Source organism: Orycteropus afer, unplaced genomic scaffold (genome assembly GCF_000298275.1).
Source record: "Orycteropus afer afer isolate SDZICR_OR568_19922 unplaced genomic scaffold, OryAfe1.0 scaffold00013, whole genome shotgun sequence".
NCBI classification, from domain to species: domain Eukaryota; kingdom Metazoa; phylum Chordata; class Mammalia; order Tubulidentata; family Orycteropodidae; genus Orycteropus; species Orycteropus afer.
The window spans coordinates 14,074,243-14,097,661 of NW_006921600.1; the positions used below are offsets into that span (position 1 = coordinate 14,074,243).

The window sequence follows — 23,419 nt, forward strand, 5'->3', positions numbered from 1 at the left end:
TTGCATTGTGGTAAACTGTGGTCAATGACATGAGACAAAGTATATGTGAACTGCTGTATGGAAAGTGAATTTGCTCTGTAAATCTTCACCCAAATTACAATAAAAATAAATAAATAATAAGTACAACGCAAGGATATAACATTTTCATTGCATTCTGCAGACTTGCTACTATTTAATCATTTGTGATTGTGTATTCAAGGTCTATCCCTCTCACCAATTATTTGCTCCATGAGGATCAGAACTGAGCATCTTGTTTACCACCCTCACCCCAGCAGGTAGCTTAGTGATTAGCATGTAACTAATGTTATTCTTATTATTAGCTGCCATTGAGTCAACCTCCCACTCATGGCAACCCCACGCACAATGTAGTAAAACACTTCCTTGGTCCTGTGCCATCCCTGTGATTGTCTGTAGATCAGACTATTGTGATCCTTAGGGTTTTTATTGGCTGATTTTTGGAAGCAGATCATTAGGCCTTTCTTCCTAATCTGTCTTAGTCTGGAAACTCTGCTGAAACCTGTTCTGCAACACAGAAGCCTCTACTGACAAAAGAGAGTGCCTGTGTACAAAGCACATTGTCTGGGAGTTGAACCCAAGTATTCCTTATGGAAGGTGAGAATTCTACGACTGAACCAGCCATGGTTCATTGGCACATAGCAGGACTTAATAAAGATCATTTGCTGGTGGTGTGGTGGTTAAGCACTCGGCTGCTAACTGAAAGGTTGGAAGTTTGAACTCACCAGTGGCTCTGTGGGAGAAAGATGTGCCAGTCTGCTACATAAAGATTACAGCCTTGGAAACCCTATGGAGAAGTTCTACTTGGCCCCATGGCATCACTGAGTCAGAATTGACTCTACAACAATGGGTTTGATTTGGGTTTTTGCTTTTGTGTTTTGATAGGCATAGAGCAAAGGGCCACATTTGATTGACAACCTCAGGCATGGCTCAAAATTTTTGTGACAAGTGTAAAGTGAATTAGTCTAATTCTGCTTCTGTCTCTTAGCTTTGACCCCGGCCCTTCCTACTCCATGCACCCTAGTCCTACTTCCCACATGTCTATTTTCATGGTCCAGTGTCAGGGGACTCTTTCTTCTCCCAATATGGATCAGGATAGTCTGTACTGGATTGGGGCAACACTAAACATTGGCCTGCTCTAACCAAATTGAGTGTCTTGGACCCTGAGTCAGAGATCACTCATGTGTTGTTTCTCTTCCTCCTCCTCACCTCTAGCACTTCTCTATGCCACCATCTTTGGGAATGTAACAACCATCTTCCAGCAGATGTACGCCAACACCAACAGGTACCATGAGATGCTCAATAGTGTTCGGGACTTCCTGAAGCTCTACCAGGTGCCAAAAGGATTGAGTGAGCGAGTCATGGATTATATTGTGTCCACCTGGTCCATGTCCAGAGGCATTGACACAGAGAAGGTAAGGAGCAGGAGGAGCTCAGTAAACCCCTTGCTCCATGGCTTTCCCAGGCTGACTGAAATTTTCATAGGACAGTGATTCACAATCCTGATTGTGTGTCAGAATCCACTTGGATAGTTTTGGATTTCTAGCTCCTACTTCCAGATGTTTGGATTGCTTCAAGCTTAGCTTTACTCAAGGATCAGCAATCAGGAGCCATTATTTAAGAAACTGGAAAGGTAGGTTGCAGTCTCCCACGGAAGTCAAGAACTGGAAGTCTAACTGTCCAGCACAGAATTTCCTAAAATTGTATGATGATAAGAATCAGGGCTGGGACTAGGGTGAGGCTATCGGTATTACTGATTTTCCTATTACTTCAGGCTCCAATATGTCACAGTTCTATTACTGATCCTATCTTTATTTAAGGAATTCTGGTGGTGCAGTGCCTAAGGCATTTGACTGCTAACTAGCAGGTTGGCAGTTCAAACCCAGTCAGTTTCAAACCCAGGAGGTTCCAGCTGCTCTGTAGAAGGAAAATGAGGCAATCTACTTCTGTAAAGGTTTACCACCTTGGAAAACTAATGGGGGTCTCTCTGAGTCAAAATTGACTTGATGGTGGTGGGTTTGTTTTTTTGTTATCTTTATTTAAAGTTTGATATTTGGTTCATCATGAATTGTGCTGCATAAAAAAGTTTTTTGCAGTTTTTTCATTAAGCTATTGTTTATCTTCATTACTCAGTTATTTTGGCACTCTCTTAAATTTTTCCTCCCAAGCTGGTGCCTCAATTGCCTCATTTTAGTCCTACCCCTGATAAGAATCCCATGATGTGCTCATTAAAAATAGATTCTCTCCCCAACCCTCATGCAAAAAGAAAGTAAACTCACTGCCACCGAGTCAGTTCTGACTCATAGCAAGCCCCACTGGGTTTCCAAGCCAGTAAATCTTTATGGAAGTAGATTGCCCCATCTTCCTTTCACAAAGTGGCTGGTGGGTTTGAACTGTCAACCTTCTGGTTAGCAGTCATATGTGTTAGGCACTGTGCCACCAAAGCTCCTCTCCCCAACACTAGATCTATGGAATCAGAATTTGTAGGAGAGGGAAACTGGAAATCTTCATTTCTAACAAGTGTCTGGGTGACCTCATTCATCAGATAAGTCTGGAAAACACCAACCAAGGGCTTATGCCTTAATCACCAGCTGTCTTGACTAGAGCATCAATAGGCCCCTGTTCTAGTTACCTAGTGCCACTCTGACAGAAATATACTACAAATGGGATGGCCTTAACAAACAGGAGTTTTTTCTCTTACAGTTTGGAGGCTTTAAGTCCAAGTTCAAAGCGCCAGGCTCTAGGGGCTGGGTGAAAGCCCCTCAGCCTTGAGCTTCAGCTCTGCCTCTGCTCCCAGACCACTGGAGCTAGAGGCTCTTCTCCACTCAGCTGGCTGCTGAGACTGCCAAGCCGAGGGTTGACAAGTAAGAAGGCATAGTCCCAATGTTACCTAATCACATAGCAGGCCATCAATTCAAGTCTATTGTAAGTCCCAAGGTCGGCAGAGCATGGCAGGCTGAACAATGACACAGCTACATGCAGGGTGCAACTGTGCCATAAGCTAGATACCATTCCCCAAGGCTTCTGCTTATATACAGGAAGCAGACCACATACCCAAAGGCAGCTACTTAGCTGCTTGTGGTAGATCCCACCATGGAGTTGATTGCCAGTCTCATCATGGGGAATAACTACCACCAGCTGCCCAGCCACTCAACCAGGCCCAGCCAAGTTGACACACCAACTGAAATACCACAGCCCCTCTCTAGGCATCAGCCAATGCACCTCATACACATACATATCACCTGTAAAGTGGATATGGTGATAAATCCCTATTGTTCTCTGAGCGCTGCACTATTCTAGATACAATTCAATAAGGTGAAGAAAATCCGATGATACTGGAAGGAATAAAAGGAAGATACAGTTTATTATTCATATATGGATTATCTACTTTGTATATTTTTGATAAGCAAAGATTTAATTCTAGGTCACATTTTCTCTGCTTTTCAGCCTTTTCAACTGCACTTCCTCCCTGTACTGCCAACTTGAGAGCTCTCAGAAGGATATTGATTCCTTTCAATATTAGACCTAGGAAAAGAAAAAGCTAACACCATTGTAAAAATACTTGTTATTGTTGTTGTTGTTGTTGTCAGGTGCCATTGAGTCATCTCTGACTCATGGCGACCTTATGTACAACAGAATGAAACACTGCCTAGTCCTCTGCCAGCCTCACTATCCTTGCTATACCTGAGCCCACTGTGTCAATCCATCTTGTTAAGGCCTGTAAAAATACTTAGGACACATTAAAGCTAAATTTTGATGGCTTTGGGATTGGTTGTTCATGCTCCTAGTTTTCCTCCACTAGAATAGTCAGTTGAGAGTTGACAGTTTTAAAAGGAAATATGATCTACATTTAACTGATCCTTAAAAGAAATGTTAATTTGTTTTGGCCAATATCTGCCATGTAACAACAACAATGATGACAGTGGCACGGTACCAGCCATCATTTCTTAAACTGCATGAAGTACAAATATTTTGCATTTGCCCTGGCTCCTAACACTGCACTAGTACTGTCCTTGTTGTTGTTGTTAGGTGCCATTGAGTCAATTCCAACTAATAGTGACGTCATTCACAACAGAAGGAAACGCTGCCTGATCCCCCGCATCATCACTATTGTTGCCATGTCTAAGCCCATTGTTGTAGCCACTGTGTCAATCCATCCCAGTGAAGGTCCTCTTTTTCACTCACCTTCCACTTTACCAAGCATGATGTCCTTCTCCAGGGACTGATCCCTCCTAATAATAACAAGATCAATGTACATAAGTCTCACCATCCTTGCTTCTAAGGAGCATTCAGACTGTACTCTTCCAATACAGATTTGTTCATTTTTCTGGCAGCCCACGGTATACTTAGTACCTTGTCAACACCATAATTCAAAGGCATGAATTCTTCAGTATTCCTTATTCATGGTCCAGCTTTTGCATGCATATAAGGCAACTGGAATAACCATGGCTTGGATCATGCACACCTTAGTCCTCAAAGTGACATCTTTGTTCTTTAACACTTTAAAGAAGTCTTCTGCAGCAGATTTGCCCAGTGAAATATGTCATTTGATTTCTCGACTGCTGCTTCCATGGGTGTTGATTGTGGATCCAAGTAAAATTAAATCCTTGAGAACATCAGTCTTTTGACCATTTATCATGATGTTGCCTGTTAGTCCAGTTGTGAGGATTTTTGTTTTCTTTGTTTTGAGGTGTAATCCATACTGAAGGCTGTAGTCTTTGATCTTCATCAGTAAGTGTCCCATTTAAGCTTCAAGTCAAATTAGCGAAAAAAGAGGAAGACCCTCAATGAGGTGGATTGACACAATGGCTGCAGCAATGGGCTTAAACATAGCAATGATTGTGAGGATGGCACAGGCCTGGACAGTGTTTTATTCTATTGTACAAAGGGTACTACGAGTCAGAACTGAATCAACGGCACCTGACAACAACAACGACAGGTTCAAAGCAACCATGGAAGCGAGCTGTTTCAGTTTTAGGGAGAGATGAGGACACAGAGGCCAAATGAATTTTACTAACTGCCCCAAGTCATGCAGTTAAGCAATGGAAAAGCCAGAATTTGAACCCAGTTTTGCCTGACTCAAAAGCTTATACTTTTCCTCCTATTCTGCTTTCGTTATTGTTATTTAAAACATTTGCTGGAAGGAAGAAGGATGAGTCCAAATGGAGTGGTTCTCATTTCTCAGATGGGCAGGGCATCAATTTAGAGTCGGACTTAGTCCCTGGTTTTGCCAACTCTCTCCCCAGACTGCACCCATTGTTTCTGCTCCTCTCTTTCAACAATGCCCTAGGGCATGCGCTGGGTGGGTGCCTGGCAGCTGATGGAGCAGAAAGGAACTTTAATCTCTCTACCTGGGGCTCCTTTTCCCATGGCCAGGATGCTTTTGCAAATCTGGTTTTCTGGAAAGTCACCCTTCCCTGCTCTCCCTGCAGTTGAGCTGGGCAGCTACCCAAAGAATACAGCCCAGTTAGTATTTGTCCTCCCTCCCCCTCCCACTATCTCTCTTTCCTGAATGGCTTCAGAATTTGCCTCAAGTCCTGGTCCAATGGAAGAGGAAACAACCAGGAACTCACTGCAGAGCCCAGCCTGGCCTGGGGTTGCTGCACCTCCTGATGTTGGCTTCTGGCAGGCAACTACTGGGGACAGACTAGTCCTGTGAACCTGTGTCTTGCCTTGGCTTCCCCTTCTCCATGCCCTTCTTCTTTTTTGAATGGAGGCAAATTTTATATAACAAAACTTTTGCCAATACAACAGTTTTCACATATACAATTCAATCATACAGATTACATTCCATCACGTTGTGCAACTGTTATCACGATCCTTTTCCAAATGATTCCACCACCATCAACAGAAACTTGGGGCCCCTTAAGCTAAGACTGCCTTGCTCATGCCTTTCTGGATCAGAAGGGTCAGTGATGACCAGGGGAACCAAGGGGATGATAGATCCCTCGAGTTTTACCATTAATTAGCTGCTGATCTTCAGCATGTCATTGGTCCCTCTGAGCCTCAGTTTCCATGTCTGTACACCTGGAAGCCAAATAACCTACAAGGCCCATTTTTGCTGTGACCTTCTGAACTTCAAATCATCCCTCAGGATGACTTGCTGCTGCCACTTCAATAACAACAACAAAATAAGAGTCCACATGTATTAAGCTCTCACTGTATGCCTGGCATTTGTGCCAGGACTTTACATACAACACTTCATGGAATCTTCAAAATTCTATACTCAAGTTTGAAAATGAAGACTCTGGAAAGAAGATTAATATTGCTTCAAGTTCATATGACTTCTAAGTGATGAAGTCAGAATTTGAATTCAAATCTGTCTGAAGTTAAAGCCTATTCTCTTTACCTCTGTCATAGACTAAATTATGTTCCCCTAAAACGTAGGAAGGACGATTGGGCAATCTGCTTCCAAAGAGATACTACCTCGGAAATCCAAGGAGGGGTCACTATAAGTCAGATCCGACTGGATGGCAGTGAGATTATTTTTCGTTTTTTTTTTTTTTTTTTTAATGTAGGAGCTCTGGTGGTGTAGTGCCTAAGACATTTGACTGCTAACCACAAGGCTGGTGGTTGAAACCCACCACCCACTCCTTGGAAGGTAGATTGGGCAATCTACTTCTGTAGTGATACTGACTCAGAAACCCAAGGAGGGGTCGCTATGAGTCAGATTCAACTTGACGACAGTTACTTTGGTTTCTTTGAAAATGGAGTCACCTTAGCTGGCCCATGATTCTCAGTGGTTTGGCAGTTATATAATAAACCCACTGTCATCAAGTCAGATCTGACTCATAGCAACGCCTCCTTGGCTTTCCTAGGCAGTATCACTACAGAAGTAGAATGCCCAACCTTCCTTCTGAGGAGCAGCTGGTGGGTTTGAACTGCCAGCCTTCTGGTTAGCAGTAAATGCCTTAGGCACTAAACCACCAGAGCTGCCCATTATATAATATAATTGGGTATTTATGTAATGATCCCCCATGATATGATCTGATGTGATAAGCCAATCAGTTGCAAAAGGATTAGAGTCAGGTGTAAAGCACTTAATCCTGTCACAGCCCTGATCCAATGGAAGAGGAGTTTCCCTGGGGTGTGGCCTACAACACCTTTTATTTTACAAGGGATAAAAGGAGAGAGAAGGAAGCAGAGAGAGAGGGACCTTAGTCTCGCCAAGACAGAAGAGCCAGGAGCAGAGTGAGTACTCTGGACTCAGGGTATCTGCACTGAGAGCCTCTGAGACCCAGGGGAAGTCTGCTGCCCACATGGAGATCTCCAAGGGATATGGGGCCCACAGATGTTGAAAGGAAATAAGGACCTTCCTATAGATCCAACAGAGAAATAAAGCCTTCCTTTAGACCTGGCACCCTGAATTTGAACTTCCAGCCTCTTAAACTGAGAGAGAATAAATTTCTGTTTGTTAAAGCCATCCACTAGTAGTATTTCTGTTAAGGTAGCACTAGATAGCTAAGACAACCACTATTCTGACCTCCCAGCCTAAGAGAGGGTCCATTCACTACCTCCTTGGCCCTCAGAACCAAGCAGCAGGGAAGGCTATGAAGTTTGGGCTCTCAGAGCTGATGTCTTCCCTTAAGCAGAAGCATTCAGGACCCTCCCACCCAGTCCCACTATGGAGCCAACAGAGCTGAGATGACTGATGGAAGTGACTGATGCCCATGACAATCTGTAATTTCTCCACTCTAACTTCCCTTGTCTCCTCACACATACTCTCCAGAAGCTCTGGGAACAGTGCCCATGAATAAAATATTGTTCCTGTGCCAAGACCTTGTTCCACTAGGAGCTTCTACCAGCAAAGTCCAACCCAGGGGAAACTAAATATTTAAAGGTAAACTCACCTGAAGGATAAATCTTGGTTCCAAATCGCTAGGCACAGTTTTGACATGACATGCAGCATGTTCCCCCCTCCCTGGTGTTTATACATGGATAGAAAAGAACCCATATTAAATCTGTATTTCTACAGGAGTCTTGTTTTCAATGAGCCTTGAGGAGAGAGGTACTTAGCAAGCATGTTACTCAAGTATTGGCAGTTTGAATTTTCCTCCCTAACTTAGTCAGCCATCTCCACTTACTTTCTCGACATCCTGCCACCTGAGAGCAAAAGTTGTAAGGCACACAGAGAAAGGGGATTTATACTGGGCCCCTACTGTGTGCCAGACACTGTGTGCCAGTGGATGTAATTCCATCTAGTTCTCACAGGTTAATGTTAAACCAAACCAGTGACTGTTGAGTCAGTTCAAACTCATGGCAACCCCATGTGTGCCAGGGAAGAACAGTGCTCCATGGGGTTTTCAATAGCTGTTTTTTTTTTGGAAGTATATCACCAGGCCTTTCTTCCAAGGCATGCTTGGGTGGACTTGAAGCTATTGCCTTTTGGTTAGCAGCAGAGTATGTCAACCATGTATACCATCCAGGGACTCCAAGTCAATGTTAGTAGTATACATTTTCAGAAGAAACTGAGGCTTAGAGCAGTTAAGTAACTTGGAGAGGATGGAACTCAGATTTCAACTATTGGACCTCCTCTTTCCACTGCTATGCCTCCATGCAAAGTACAGGGGTCCCTAGAGAAAGACGGGAATCTGAGAGGCCACCATCATCAAGGAGAGATTTGAGATGGGTTTTGAAGGAGGCTGAGGAAATTCCAAGTTCAAGGGTGAGCCCTAGATGGAGAGACAAGTGGGTTTTGCTAAGGCAGAGAAGCAAAATGGGGAAGAACCCAGCAACTCAAGGAACTGTCTACACTGAGCATGTTTAATTTTATGCTTCCCGATTTGTTCACAGGCTAGGATGGGAAAAACGAAAAGATTAATTTAGAAATACTCCTGATTTCCCTGGAAAAGTCCAGCTGAAGGTGTCCATTGTGTTACTTAATGCTTGCTACGTAAGGATCCATGCAATGATTTCTTGCAAAAATTTTGTTCAGAAAAATGTCTCTACCTCTAAAAAATCCTGAGAATTTCTTCTTTATTTTGCCATGAATTTTGGATGCTGAGAATGAAATTACAAGCCCCTTTGTTTTGGGTGCCCCTATAGTATAGGAATTGGTTAGCATCTAAACTAGATTCTTAAGTCACACTATCTCCTTTGAGATCCCAGCTCTGGCATTTCCTGAATGTGAATGTTTGGGTAAGTTATTTAACTTCCTGTGTCTTTGTTTTGTCATCTGTAAACTGGGCATAATAGTAACATTTACACCATAGGGTTTAAGTGAGCCTTAAATTAGCTAATGCATGTAACATTGTTGTTGTTGTTGTTATGTGCCATGGAGTCAGACCTGACTCATAGCAACCCCTCCTTGGGTTTCCAAGGCAGTATCACTACGGAAATAGATCTCCCAACCTTCCGAGGAGTGGCTGGTGGGTTGGAACCGCCAGCCTTCTGGTTAGCAGTCAAGTGCCTTAGGTACTATGCTACCATGTAACATTACATTAGAAAAATGTAAAATGATAGCCCACCCTGTGGTTCCTTATCCTTCTTTCTTTCTTTATTGTTCTCCTTAGAATTTACCACCAAATTTCATTTTATTTAGTTTGCTTATTATTTGCCTCCTCTTACTAGATGGTAAGTTACATGAGGGCAGGAATTTTTGTGTAGTTTGTTCACTGCTACATCCTCAGAGCATAGCATGGTGCCCAGGATACAATACGGTGCTCAATAAATATGGATAAAATGAATGAATGACTCTAAAATGCTTAGCAATGCCTGACACATAGTAAACCCAAAAAGAAACCAAACTCACTGACATCAAGTTGATTCCAACTCAATAGAAACGTCAATTGGGTTTTCAAGGCTGTAAATCTTTACAGAAGCAGACTGCCTCATCTTTCCTCCATGGAGCAGCTGGTGAGTCCAAAGCACCACCCTATTGGTTAGCAGCAAAATGCCTTAACCACTACATCAGCAGAGGTCCTATGACACATAGTAAATGCTCTGTAACTATTATGTCGCACCTCTCTTTAATTCACAGCTGCTATTCAGTACATTGGGAGCTCTGGTAGCATAGTGGCTAAGACACTTGCCTGCTAACCAGACGGCTGGCGGTTCAAACCCACCAGCCACTCCTCGAAAGGAAGGTTGGGCAATCCTACTTCCGTAGTGATACTGCCTCGGAAACCCAAGGAGGGGTCGCTATGAGTCGGGTTTTACTTGATGGCACATAACAACAACAACAACATTCAGTACATTAGTGGATCATGTTAGCTCTGTCTTCTACATATATTCTGAATGTGACCACTTCTCTCTGGCATTACTTCTTACCTGGACAGCTACAGGAGTGACTTAAGAGGAGCCCTTGCCTTCACTCTTGCCATGCTACACTAAGGGTACACTACCCTACTCAGTAGCTGTGACAATCCTTTTAAAATGTAACTCAGATCATGTCTTGCACTTCCCTGCTCAAATCCTTCACTGTTTCTTATCACTTTCAAAGTAAATCAAAGGCCTTATTATATCCTAAAAGTCTTTGCACACTCTTGAGTTTGACATTCTCTCTGAGCCTCATTGCCTTCTCCTTGCCCCTCATTCATGTTGTCTATTAGTTCTCCTCAGAGCATTTGTGTTTGCTGTTGTGCTGGAGTAGAGCCCTGGGTGACACGATTGATTAAAGGTTTGCTTACTAGCTTAAAAGTGGGTGGTTCAAACCCAACCAGAGGCTCTTTGGAAGACAGGTCTAGAGATCTGCTTTGGAAGGGTCACAGTCTTAGAAAAGTTATGGAACACAATTCTACTCAGCACACGTGGGGTTGCCATGAGTCAGAATTGACTTGACAGCAACTAACAATAGCAACAACATTCTGCTGGAATGTTCTTTCACATGGCTCTAGCACATTATGCAGGGGGCAGAACAAATGTCACTTCCTCAGAGAGGCCTTCCCTGACCACTTTGTTTAAGAAGCTCATGTAAACCAGTCCCCTGACTCTCAGCCCCCTATCCTGCTTCATTTTCTTCAAAGCACTTCTCATGCATCTTTGTGGTCATTGCCAGTCTCTCCCACAAGGATGTGAGAGCTTCACAAGGGCAGGGCCTTGGGCAGTCTTATTCACTGGTGATGAGAAGAGTTTATCTAGTCTATTGGCTGTTGCTTCTGCCTTGGGGTGTAAGGGGCAGTGGGCTGGAGGCCACAGCAGAACCCTGATGCTGTCTCTTCCTGTACCCGACCAGGTCCTGCAGATCTGCCCCAAGGACATGAGAGCTGACATCTGCGTGCACTTGAACCGCAAGGTGTTCAAGGAGCACCCAGCCTTCCGACTGGCCAGCGACGGCTGCCTGCGGGCACTGGCCATGGAGTTCCAGACGGTGCACTGTGCCCCGGGAGATCTGATCTACCACGCGGGTGAGAGCGTCGACAGCCTCTGCTTTGTGGTCTCCGGCTCCCTGGAGGTGATCCAGGATGATGAGGTGGTGGCTATCCTAGGTAGGTGTTGCCTTTGCTGGACACCTCTGATGCCTGGGGTTGGCTTAGCTACTTGGCAGCTCAATGTCACTGCTAGCATCTACTAGAGATTATTGTTCCATGGGACAAGGCCAATTGTTAGCATTCATCCAGCTGTCCAATAAACACATATTTGAGTGTCTATACTTGAGTACCTGTTTTTCATCAAATCATTGTTGGAGGCACTTGGGGTGTTTCAATGACAAAAATGGGTTTGCCCTCAAGGGGCTTCCAGTCTAGTGGAGGATTGGAACAATTAAGCAGATAACTGCAATACAGTGGACACAGTGGTATTTAACCTAGTGTTTAAGTGTCAGGGAGAGCATTCTGTAGAAGGGACTGCTAAGCTGAAATCTAAAAGTTGAGAATGAGTTAACATGAAGAGGAGAAAGGAGGAATAACTATTCTAAGGAAATGCTAGGAGGGAAGCATGTGTGAAGCCCTGCAGATAGAGAGAGAAAGAGAGGGGGTGGAGTATAATACAATTCATTTGAGGAACTGCAAGCAATTCAATGTGATGGGAGCACACAGAACAAGAAGGGGCATCATGGCAGATGAGACTGGAGAGGGAACTAAGCGTGAGACAGATCACAGCAGACTCTGTCAGCCAGGTGAAAAGGCTTGGATTTTATTTGGGGAAGTCAATGAAGGGTTAAAGCAGGGGAGAGTTATGACCAGATTTGTATTTCCAAAAGTGACTGGAGTTACAGCTTGGAGAGTGGCTTGAAGGGGAAAGTTTGGGGAAGGGAGAAGAGTTTGACTATATGTTATCTAGGGGTAAGTTGATGGTGGCCTTAGCTTATATCATGGTGGGCAGTAGACAGAAGCAGATGGAGGTGGATATTTAAGAAGCAGAATCAATAGAACCTGATGATGGATTTGCTGTGAGGGAAGAGGATGTAGTCAAGGAAGATTGCAAGACATTTGTATGATTAGGAGGCTGGTGGTCCATTCACTATAATAGGGGACACAGGAGGAGAAGCAGAGACAGGGCCGTCGGGGACATGTTGGCATTTGAGATGTTGAGCATCAGTGACCTTTGGGAGATTCATCTGATTGGCTGAAGTACCTTCAAAGCAGCTCTTTATAGGGACATATCCTCTTGAAGGGTAGGCAGTCATATGCTAGACAAAATAATAGTCACGATAATAGACATAAATACTATTTCTAGGTCATATATTCTGTGCCAGGGGTTTTACATATAGATTCTCATTTAATCCTTACAGAAACCCTATGAGTTGGTTTTATTCTCCCATTTTGTAGATGAAGCAGTTAAAGCTCAGAGAGGTTAAGGGAATTTAACCAAGGCATCACAGCTGATGAAGTCCATGAAGCCAACGTCCTGGATCCCCTCTGACTCCAAAACCTCTGCTCTCATATGTTTTATAATACTGCAGTCCTAATGATAATTATTTTACAGATTCATTAAATTGACATTTCAGACATATGTTTTCTTATCTACATGTGATTTTACAGGAAACTAAGTAAGGCAAAGATAAAGTTAAACTGAAGTTATAATTTAAATTTAAACCTAAGCAGAGACCTGTTGCTGTTAATTGTTGAGTTGGCCCCAGACTCATGGTGACCCCATACACAATGAGATAGAACCATTGTGATCCACAGGTTTCACTGGTTGATTTTTGGAAGTAGATTGCCAGGCCTTTGTAATCTATCTTATTTTAGAAGTTCCGTTGAATCCTGTTTAGCATTATAGTAACATGCAGGCCTCCACTGATAGATGGGTGGTGGCTACACATGAGGTGCATTGGCCAGCAACCAAACTGAGGTCTCCCACATGAAAAGTGAGAATTTTACCACTGAAACATCAATGTCCCTAGTAGACACATAGATAGTACTTTTTTTTAATGACTAAACTTTTTCCTAGCCACCTTCTTGCTCCTCTGGGCCCAGGCCAACTTGCTCTCTTGATTGCATTCTTCTCAGGTCAGCCCAAGTGTCAGTTCACATGTGCTGGCAGGTGGTCAGAGGGAGACTCAGGGAGTGGTGGGGTGGGGGATGGAGGCTGAAACCATTCAATAAAATAAGTGTTCTGGATTCCATAGTATCCACTGGACCCTTCAAACCAGAGTTTTTCTGTTCCTTGCCTTCCGCATCCACAGAGAAGTGAGATTTGACTGTGTTTAAGGAACAGACACATAAAAGCTATAGCCATTGCTTTAATATGTCTGATGGGAAAGGACATTTTATCTCTACCTTAATACTCATCAGTGTCCTTGAGAAAGAGGACTTTTCATTGGATGTTTGCATGGCTGAGAAGAAGAGTGAGTAGTGAATTTCCTTTAAACTTAAATTTAAATGGAGTCTTTGGTGTAGGGCATGAGATATGAATTACCTTTCACCCATCTCCCCACTAATAACTCACTTTTCCAAGGAATCTAGCCTAGAGACTAGCACTATCTCCTTTACATATCCATGCACAGGGTACACTTAATGACCTACCTTAAACAGATGAACTATTAGGAGCTTAGTTTGGACACCTAAACTCAGTCATGGAGGCATGACAGAGCTGAAGAGTCCCGAGGAAAGCATAACAGCCACTCCTAGCCTCTTCTCATTTCCCCTGAGCTGGTGTTTAATGCAAACAGCAATCAGGACTTGATTCATTGTTCATTTAGTTGGTCACTTGACTGCTTCTCCAGACTTAGCTTTCTGCCTCAGGTGCTCCTGGGTTTCCTGGATACAGGACTTTGGAAATAGCTCAGCAGCTTCTAATTCAAAGTGGTTGCAGCCCTCAAGCTGTATGCTAAAGAAATGTTCTCCTTTGCGTCCCCCAAAACCAGATTGGGCCAAAAATGTAGGTGCAAGCTCAGTTTCCTGAGAAGCCTGTCATATTTCAAGAAGCTCTTGCTCTATATAAGAATGAGACAAGTCCTTGGAGTTAATATGAACTCTGAGTCAAGAAGTATTAGAGATTCCAAGCTATTTGCTCTCTGGAAACTTAAGTTCAGAGTTTTGTTGTTAATGTCTTGTGCTCCATGATATGAAATCAGTTTGTTCTTGCAAAGTGGGAATCAAGCATCAAATGGGTGTTAGAACTAGATCTTTATTGCTATTTGAAATCCTTAATTTCAATTCAACCAAGATTTATTGAGCATCTATTATCTGTCAGACATTTTCATAGGAGTGGGATGTAAGCATGGACCCAAACATTATCCCTGCCTTCAAAGACCTTCTGAAAGTGGAGGGGATTAGCATTAAAATGGCAACAATTACACATCCATGGTAAGCGTTGCCATCGAGAGAATAATACAGGCACTACTGGAGGATTGTTTATATGGAGGATTATTGTGGTAGTTAAGTTTGTGTGTCAGCTTGACTGGGCCTGGTTGAGTGGCTGCACAGCTGGATGTAGTATTCCCCATGATGGAACAGGTAATCAACTCCATGGTGGAATCTACTGTGAGCAGCTGAGGGATGTAGTCTGCTTCCTGTATATAAGGAGAAGCCTTGGGGAACAGTCTCTAGCTTATGGCACATTGAAACCCTGCATGTAGCTGTGTCATTGTTCAGCAGCCTGCCATGCTCTACCAACTTTGGGACTTTCAGTGGACTTGAATTAATGGCCCGCTGTGTGGTTTGGTAACATCGGGACTGTGCCTTTTTACCTGTCAACCTTGGGCTTGTCAGCCTCAGCAGCCAGCAGCTATCTGAATAAAGAAAACCCCCTAGCTCCAGTGGGCCAGGAGTGGGAGGCAGAGCTGAAGCCCAAGGTTGAGGGGCTTTCACCCAGCCCTAGAGCCTGGCATTTTAAACTTGGACTTAAAACCTCCAAACTGTAAGAGAATAAACTCCTGTTTGTTAAAGCCATCCCATTTGTGGTATATTCTTATTAGAGAAGTACTAGGTAACCATAACAGTTATTGAGCAGCTACTGTGTATTTGGAGGCAATGGTGGTTCAGTGGTAGAAATCTTGCCTTCCGTATAGGAGACCCTGGTTGGATTCCCAGCCAATGCACCTGATGGGCAGCTACCATCTAGCCTGGATATTGCTATGACGCAAACAGGTTTCAGTGGAGTTTCCAGACTAAGATGGACTAAAGAAAAACCTGATGATCTGCTTCTGAAAATCAGCCAATAAAAACACTCTGGATCACATGAAATAGACAGAATTGGCAAGTGTATAGAGATCAAAGTTAATAATTGTTACCAGGGGTGGATGAGAGAGAAGGAGAAAGGAAAACACAATGCTTAGGGGACACTGAGCTTCTCTTTAGGGTGATGAAAAAATTCAAGAACTTTTAAGGTTGATAATTGAAAACATGATGAACATAATGTCACTGAAGTGTATATGCGAAGACTACAGAAATGGTAAATATTTTATTACCTATAGATTTACTACAATTGAAATAAAACAAAACTAAAATCCTATGGATTACAGCAATCAATCCCCAGCCTATCATGGAGATGATTCAGGCACAGGACTGGGCAACATTTCATTCCATTGTGCATGGGGTCACTATAAGTTGGGGGTAACTCAACGGCAGTTAACAACAGCAACAACAACACTGTATATTCAGTACTCCAGTGAGAAGGAGAATTCCACAGAATCTTTAGTGAGTGCTTTGGTTACTTCTGTGCTGCTCTTACAGTAATATACAAGTGAGATGGCTTTAACAAACAAGAGTTTATTTTACAAATTTGGAGGCTTTAAGTCCGAGTTCAAAGTGCCAGGCTCTAGGAGCTGTGTGAAAGCCCCTCAACCTTGGGCTTCAAGCTCCACCTCCTGCTCCTGGCCCACTGGAGCTAGAGGCTTCTTCTCTCAGACAGCTGGTGGCTGGTGAGGCTGACAAGCCCAAGGTTGACAAGTAAAGAAGCACAGTCCCAATGTTACCAAACAACATGGCAGGCCATTAATTCCAGTCCAGATGAAGTCCCAAGATCGGCAGGGCATGGCAGGCTGTTGAACAACGATTTGGCTACATGCAGGGTTCAAGCATGCCAAAAGGCTGGAGACCATTCCCAAAGCTGTTTCTTATATACTGGAAGCAGACCACATCCCTAAAGCGGCTACTCAGCTGCTCCAAGAGATTCCACCATGGAGTTAATTACCAGTCTCACCCTGGGGAATAACTATATCCAGCTGCCCAGCCACTCAACCAGGCCCAGCCAAGTTGACAACCGCCTTAACTACCGCAGTGAGTATAAAGCTGGAACCTTTAGGAAAAAGCCCTGAGCTCATCTAGCTCATTTCTTTGCTCACTTGAGTCTGGTTAACAGTTCAGTCATTTACATTCTGCCTTCTGCTAATTGGCTTCCTCCTTCTAATTCTTATGTTCCACCCCCATTCGCTGTTTAGTTTTAGCACAGACTCCAAGAATGAAGAAAAGGGTCAGTACTGTAACTGGTTATATTTAGTATGTATTTAAAATAGAACTCTTTCTAATGAGAGTCCTCTACAATAGCACTTTTTAAACTTTTTGACTACAACCTACATACAAAATACATATTATGTTGCAAACTGGTATAAGCACATGCACACATGAATATACACGAACTGGATATTTACTCTGGTTACATGAAGTGCAATCTGATATTTTCTATTATATTCTATTCTCTTTAATTAAAAAGAAAAAATGTGGTCATGACCCTCTATATTGCTTTCTTGACCTGCTCATAGCTGCAGTTTAAAAAACATGGTCCCACAAGCCTAGACAATATCTCTCTTGAATTGAAATTCATGCTGTCCCTTGAGGGCCATACTAGAAATCTCTCACCATCTTCTTTTCCATTGTTATTCCCTGTCTGATTTTTGAGACACTATCCTTCCAATTTCCTTTAGGAATTCTCTTAGAAATCAGTTATTGCATTCTCAGATCTAATTTCTTGGCTCCTTGAAATAAATTTGAGCCTTTGACATGTGAATTTTACTCATTGATTTTTTTTTTAAAAATAATTTTATCTTAGTTTTTAATAATAACAGAATAAAAAGGTGTACCTACCCATTTTGCCCATGCTCAAGTAGCACTATTACCATCTGTGTGTGAATTATTATTTTTGTGTTGTGTTACTTGACCAGACTTAGATGAGTAATAGACTATCATCAGGGCTGTTTTTAAGTGTAATCTATCATATAAGTGATAAGTGCAGTAATTATATGGATATTGTTTCACTATGATTTAGTCTACTTGTAATACTTTTTGTGGGTTTTGCATTTTAATACATAACTTTTCTTTTAATCATGGACAATCTTCTCTCTCTCTCTCTTTTTTTCCCCCCTCTTTTGTTGGGCAAGATAGAAGCTGTTTTTTAAAATAGTGGTAAATGTATATATAACAAGAGCTCTGATGTAATAGTGTACAAGGCATTTGTCCACTAGCCAGAAGGTCAGCAGTTCAAACCCACCAGCCACTCCACAGAAGATAGGGTGATCTGTTTCCATATAGATTTACAGCCTCAGAAACTCTATGGTGGTTGCTATGAGTCAGAATCGACTCAATGGCAGTGAGTTTGGTTCTTTTGGTTATATATGTGTTCTGGTTATTTAGTGCCTATCTGATAAGAATATACCACAAATGGGATGTCCTTAACAAACAGGAGTTTATTATTACAATTTGGAAGCTTTAAGTCCAAGTTCAAAGTGGCAGGCTCTAGGGACTGTATGAAAGACCCTTGACCTTGGGCTTCAGCTCTGCCTCTTGCTCCCAGCCCACTGAAGCTAGAGGCATCTCTTTATTCAGGCAGCTACTGGCTGCTGAGGCTAACAAGCCCAAGGTTGACAAATAAAATGGCACAGTCTCCATGTCACCAAACCACACAGCAGGCCATTAACTTAAGTCCATTGTAAGTCCCAAGATCAGCAAAGCATGACAGGCTGCTGAACAACAACATGGCTACATGCAGGGTCCAAGCATGCCATAAACTAGAGACCAGTACCAATGTTGCTGCTTGTATATGGGACACAGACCACATCCCAAAGGCAGCTACTCAGTTGCTTATGGTAGATCCCACCATGGAGTTGATTGCCAGTCTCATCATGGGGAATAACTACCATCAGCTGCCCAGCCACTCAACCAGGCCCAGCCAAGTTTGCATGCAAACTGAACTACCACAATTTGTAATAGGACATTTGCCATTTCAAGTATCTTCACATGTGACATTAATTATGTTTCTCCTGTTCAGTGTTCACCATTACCTCTTTCCATATTTCTTTCAATACGCTTTATGGAAACTCAATGTCCCCTAAGCAATCAGTACCTCTTTTCCTCTTTCCTGTCCACCCTTGGTAACCACCAATAAACTTTGGTCTCTATATTCTAGATATCTTATGTAAGTGGAACCACACAATATTTGTTCATTTGTGACTGATTTGTTTCACTGTATATAATGTTTCCAAGGTTCATCCATGTTGTAGCATGTATCAAGATTTCATTTTTCTTTATGATTGAGTGATATCCCATAGGTATATGCCACATTTTATTTATCCATTCATCAGTTGAGCATGTCAGCTGTTTCCAATTTGGGGCTATTATGTATAGAGCTACAGTGAACATTGGTGTACATGTATCTGTTTTATGCCCCTGCCTCTGCTTTCAACTCTTGGGTATCACTGGATCATATGTGATAATTCTATGTGGCCCTGGTTCTGCACTTACTTCCTGTAGGTTGTTGTTGTTAGGTCCCGTTGAGTCAGCTCTGACTTATAGTGACCCTATGAACAGCAGAATGAAACACTGCCCAGTCCTATGCCAGCCTCACAATCCTCGCTATACCTGAGCCCATTGTTGCAACCACTGTGTCAATCCATCTTGTTGAGGGCCTTCCCCTTTTTTTTTTGACTCTCCACCAAGCATGATATCTTTCTCCAGGGGTCCCTTCTGACAACATGACCAAAGTAGGTGAGATAAAGTCTGGCCAGTCTTGCTTCTAAGGAGCACACTGACTGTACTTCTTCCAAGACAGATTTATTAGTTCTGGCAGTCCATGGTACTTTCAGTATTCTTCACCAACACAACAACTCAAAAGCATCAACTCTTCTTCAGTCTTCCTTATTCATTGTCTATCGTTTACATGCATATGAGGAGATTGAAAATATCAGGGTTTGGATTAGGCGTGCCTTAGTCTTCCTGTAAGAATCACCACTAACTAGTTAGGCATCTCTGAAGGCTTCCCATGAGTTCTACTGAAGCCATCACACTGCATCATTTGAATGATTACAACTCTCTCTTCCATGATCCTGAGTTCCTTTGATCTCTAGCATCTAAACACAGAGCCCAAGACATGGAGGGCAGCAGAGGCTGTTTGCTCATTTGAATTGAACTGAAAGTCAAGCAGAGTCTGGGCTGGAAAGGACTCCATGGTCCAGAGTAAGGGTCTAGACTTCATCTTGTGAGGGTGAAGGGCCCAGAGAGAATTTTAAACAATGAAGGATGTAAAGATTTGAGTTCCACAATACAGAGGGAGGAGGTTAGCAAGAAGGCTCAGGTGAGAAGTGATGAGAACCTTAAGGTGATGGAAAGGGTATGGGAAAGAAGAGCCAGAGACCAGAGATATCAGGGGAGGAAGAACCCCCAGAATGTGGGAGGTGAGGGAGACAGAGTAGTTTCCAGTCATGACTGGATGGACAATAGGGTCAGAGGAGAAGGGAAAGGAGGAATAGGAAGAGGAAACATGAAGAATTTTTTCTGTTGAGTTTGCAGCATCTTTTTGGAACAGATCCAGGACTGGCTTTCAGCATGGCTTTTCTTGACATGAAGATGAGCCAGACTCTGCCCAAGGAGGAGGAGTGGCCTTGGGGAAGGGGATTGGGGAAACTGGGCGGACCCTGGCCTATGTGGCAGATTGTCTGAGTTAACTTTCATACTTGCAGTCTGTCAAGATCCTGAATAGAGTGGGAGGAAAAACGTGGAACAAAATCCAATAACTCAATAATAACCAGAATTACTGGTCAGGTGAAATCTGATGAGGCCCTCAATACAATGGCCCTGGAATACATTCTGCTCCTATAATAAAACTCAACCCCAGGGACTGGCTCTCAGCCCAATAGTTAACAAAATGTACAGGCAGACCACTCAACCCAGGATGATGCACCCACATACTCTATGGTAATACATCCCTTACAGCAATAGACCACGGGACACCAGAGGACCAACATTCAAACTGAGGAAATGCAGGACAAACAGGAGTGCATAAATATGAGGGGCACGGGGTGGGGGTTACTGGGTAGGGAGGGGAGGAGACTGGGTTAGGATTGGACATGGTAAATGGGGAGTGAAACTAAATGTACACGTAATGTTGAATATAAAACATGCTCTTAAAATAAAATAAAATAAAAGATTGAATCAGAGTTTACATGTACCCTGCTCCTTAAATGTACAGGTAAAGGATTAAATGCTTATTCAAAGGTGAAGTCTTTTCTTTTTTTAATGGAATACCCCCTTTCCTCCTACTTTATAATTGGGAAGACACTCATCTTTCCTTAAATAGCTTCTTTCTGTCCACTGACCTTGGTTGGATATCAATACAGCATGTTTATTTTAGCAACTACCATAGCAGAATATAGTGTTAGTAGAGAAAATCCTTGGCTAGGAGAAAATATCTCTCCCATTTTGGGAGACAAATGCATAATAAGTGACAATAAGTAACACAGGTTCTTCTTTCTATAGGCTTCCTGGAGTGAATAGGGAATTGTTCGTGGAGGTAGGAAGAACAGCTTGCGTGTCTAGAGATATTAGGGGTAGGAATGCATGGGGCAGATTCAGAAACCAGGGTGAGTAGGGCAGTCTGAGTAGACTTTACATTTGGGTCAGTGGTTCTCAATTTTAATGAGCATACAGCTTACCCAGCGAACTTCACAATGCAGATGTCCGGGCTGCTTCCCTATAGATTCAGATGCTGGGCTCTAGGATGGGATCTGGGAGTGTGCATTATTAACAGGCCTCCAAAGTGATTCTAAGGCAGGTAGTTAAGGCCTACAATAGGCAAAACATGGCTTTAGGCAGTCACTGTTGTTGTTGTTATGTGCCGTTGAGTCGGCCCCGACTCATAGCGACCCCTCCTTGGGTTTCCGAGGCAGTATCACTACGGAAGTAGGATTGCCCAACCTTCCTTCCGAGGAGTGGCTGGTGGGTTTGAACCGCCAGCCTTCTGGTTAGCAGTCAAGTGCTTTAGCCACTATGCTACCAGAGCTCCTTAGGCAGTCACTACTTGATGGTTTTTGTGGATGGGGTTAGATGATGAAAGTGGGGAAGGTACCAAGGCAAGGAAGCACAAGTAGGGAGCCTTTAACTACTTTAGCTTAAACCATATGAAATTGCAATTTTCATCTGTTTTGACAAACCAAAATAGTAATGTTGTGAGAATAAACTTGCTAGTACTCTAAATACAAGGTAATGAGACTCTCGCCTTGGGTGGTAGCTTTATGGAGATGAAGTTCGGATATGGACAGATGAGGTAGGGCATGCAGATGAAAAGAATGGTGTAAGCCAACACTTGTAGCTGGAAAGTGTGGAATGTGTTTTATAACCACAAGACCAGTGTTTGAGATGGAATTGAGAGCCCTGAGGGGCAGTAGTGGGACGTGGGACTGGAGAGGCAGATCTATGAGAAACTAGGCGGTGGGGAGCCACTGAAGGAGATGAGTAAAGTGTGACATCATTAAGCTCTGATTTGTGAAGATCAAATAATTAGACATAGAGACACAGACTATGTCTATAGTAAAGGCTCAAGATATTAAAAATGGGCAGTAGAAATGGAGACAGGAGTGGGATTTCCAGTTAAAGCAAAGGATGAAGTTGGGTGGAGTTAAATTTTAATTTCATTTAAACAATGAATAATTTCCAGCATAAGTACTTCTCAAATATGGCATGGGGTATACTTATGCTGAAAATATTATTTGTTTATCTGAAATTCAAATCTAATTGGGCATCCTGTATTTTTATTTGCTAAATCTGACAACCCGAGGCTGAAGAGACAGGTAGAGGAGATATTGGAAAAGGAAAGTCAACAAGATTGTCATTAACAGGATATACGGAGCTCTGGTAACATAGTGCCTAAAGCACTTGACTGCTAACCAGAAGGCTGGCGGTTCAAACCCACCAGCCACTCCTCAGAAGGAAGATGGGGCAATCTACTTCCTTAGCGATACTACCCTGGAAACCCAAGGAGGGGTCGCTATGAGTTGGGTCCGACTCGACGGCACATAACAACAACAACAACAGGGAGCAAGTAGAGGGAAGTGAGAAAGGTAATTGTGATGTCTGAGTGAGTGGAGAAATGGAGGTGCTAGCAATAGAAAAAGTTAAGTCAGAAAAAAGAGATTATGAGAGAGAAAGGTGATGAGGTTTATTTTAGCTTTTTGAATTTAAAGGCCAATGGGAAACCCAAGTGGAATACCCAGTGGTTACTCAAAAAGGTGGCTGTGGAACTGGGAAGAGAAGCCTGGGCCCAAGACAAAGATTTAGGATTCAGAGGAAGGAATATGTAATTGGAAATAAAAATGACAGATACATAGAGAACATATTAATGTTTTTCTAAATGATCATGTATTTCAGAGCATTTAACAAGAAATGGGAGTGTAGCCATTCATGCTCACAATGAATTTTAAATGACATTATAAATTCTTATGGTAAGATAATTAAGTAAAATATGATTTTTAAACACTATATGATCTCAGTCATGTGCGAAAAAATATTCAGCGATAAAAGCCCAAAAGCAGCTTCACTAACATGTTGTAGTGGACAGTCTTTCATTTGTGAGACTGTAGAAGATTTTAATTTTCTTCTTTTTATATTTTTCTGACTTTCAAGTCTTCATTCAAAGAGCATATGCTCCTTCTAAAATAAGAAGAAAAAAGTTTAAGTGGATTTGAGAAATCCAGCATCATCCCAAGAATTTAAAAGAATAACACTTTATTTTTCAGATAGAAATCTTGACAACATTTCCTTTGTTATTTACTGATTCAACCTAGTAAAAAAATTATTTATTTTAGTATATACTACCT

At 42.6% G+C, this 23,419-nt stretch overlaps 1 protein-coding gene across 1 annotated transcript in view; it reads left to right on the forward strand.

Annotated features, from left to right (window-relative positions):
• Positions 1-23,419, forward strand: part of KCNH1 (potassium voltage-gated channel subfamily H member 1) — a 705,904-nt gene that overhangs the window by 547,967 nt on the left and 134,518 nt on the right. Inside the window, exons 8-9 of the mRNA XM_007952936.2 lie at positions 1,231-1,430; positions 11,189-11,441. Coding sequence (XP_007951127.1) covers positions 1,231-1,430; positions 11,189-11,441 — 453 coding nt within the window. The remainder of the gene's footprint in view (positions 1-1,230; positions 1,431-11,188; positions 11,442-23,419) is intronic.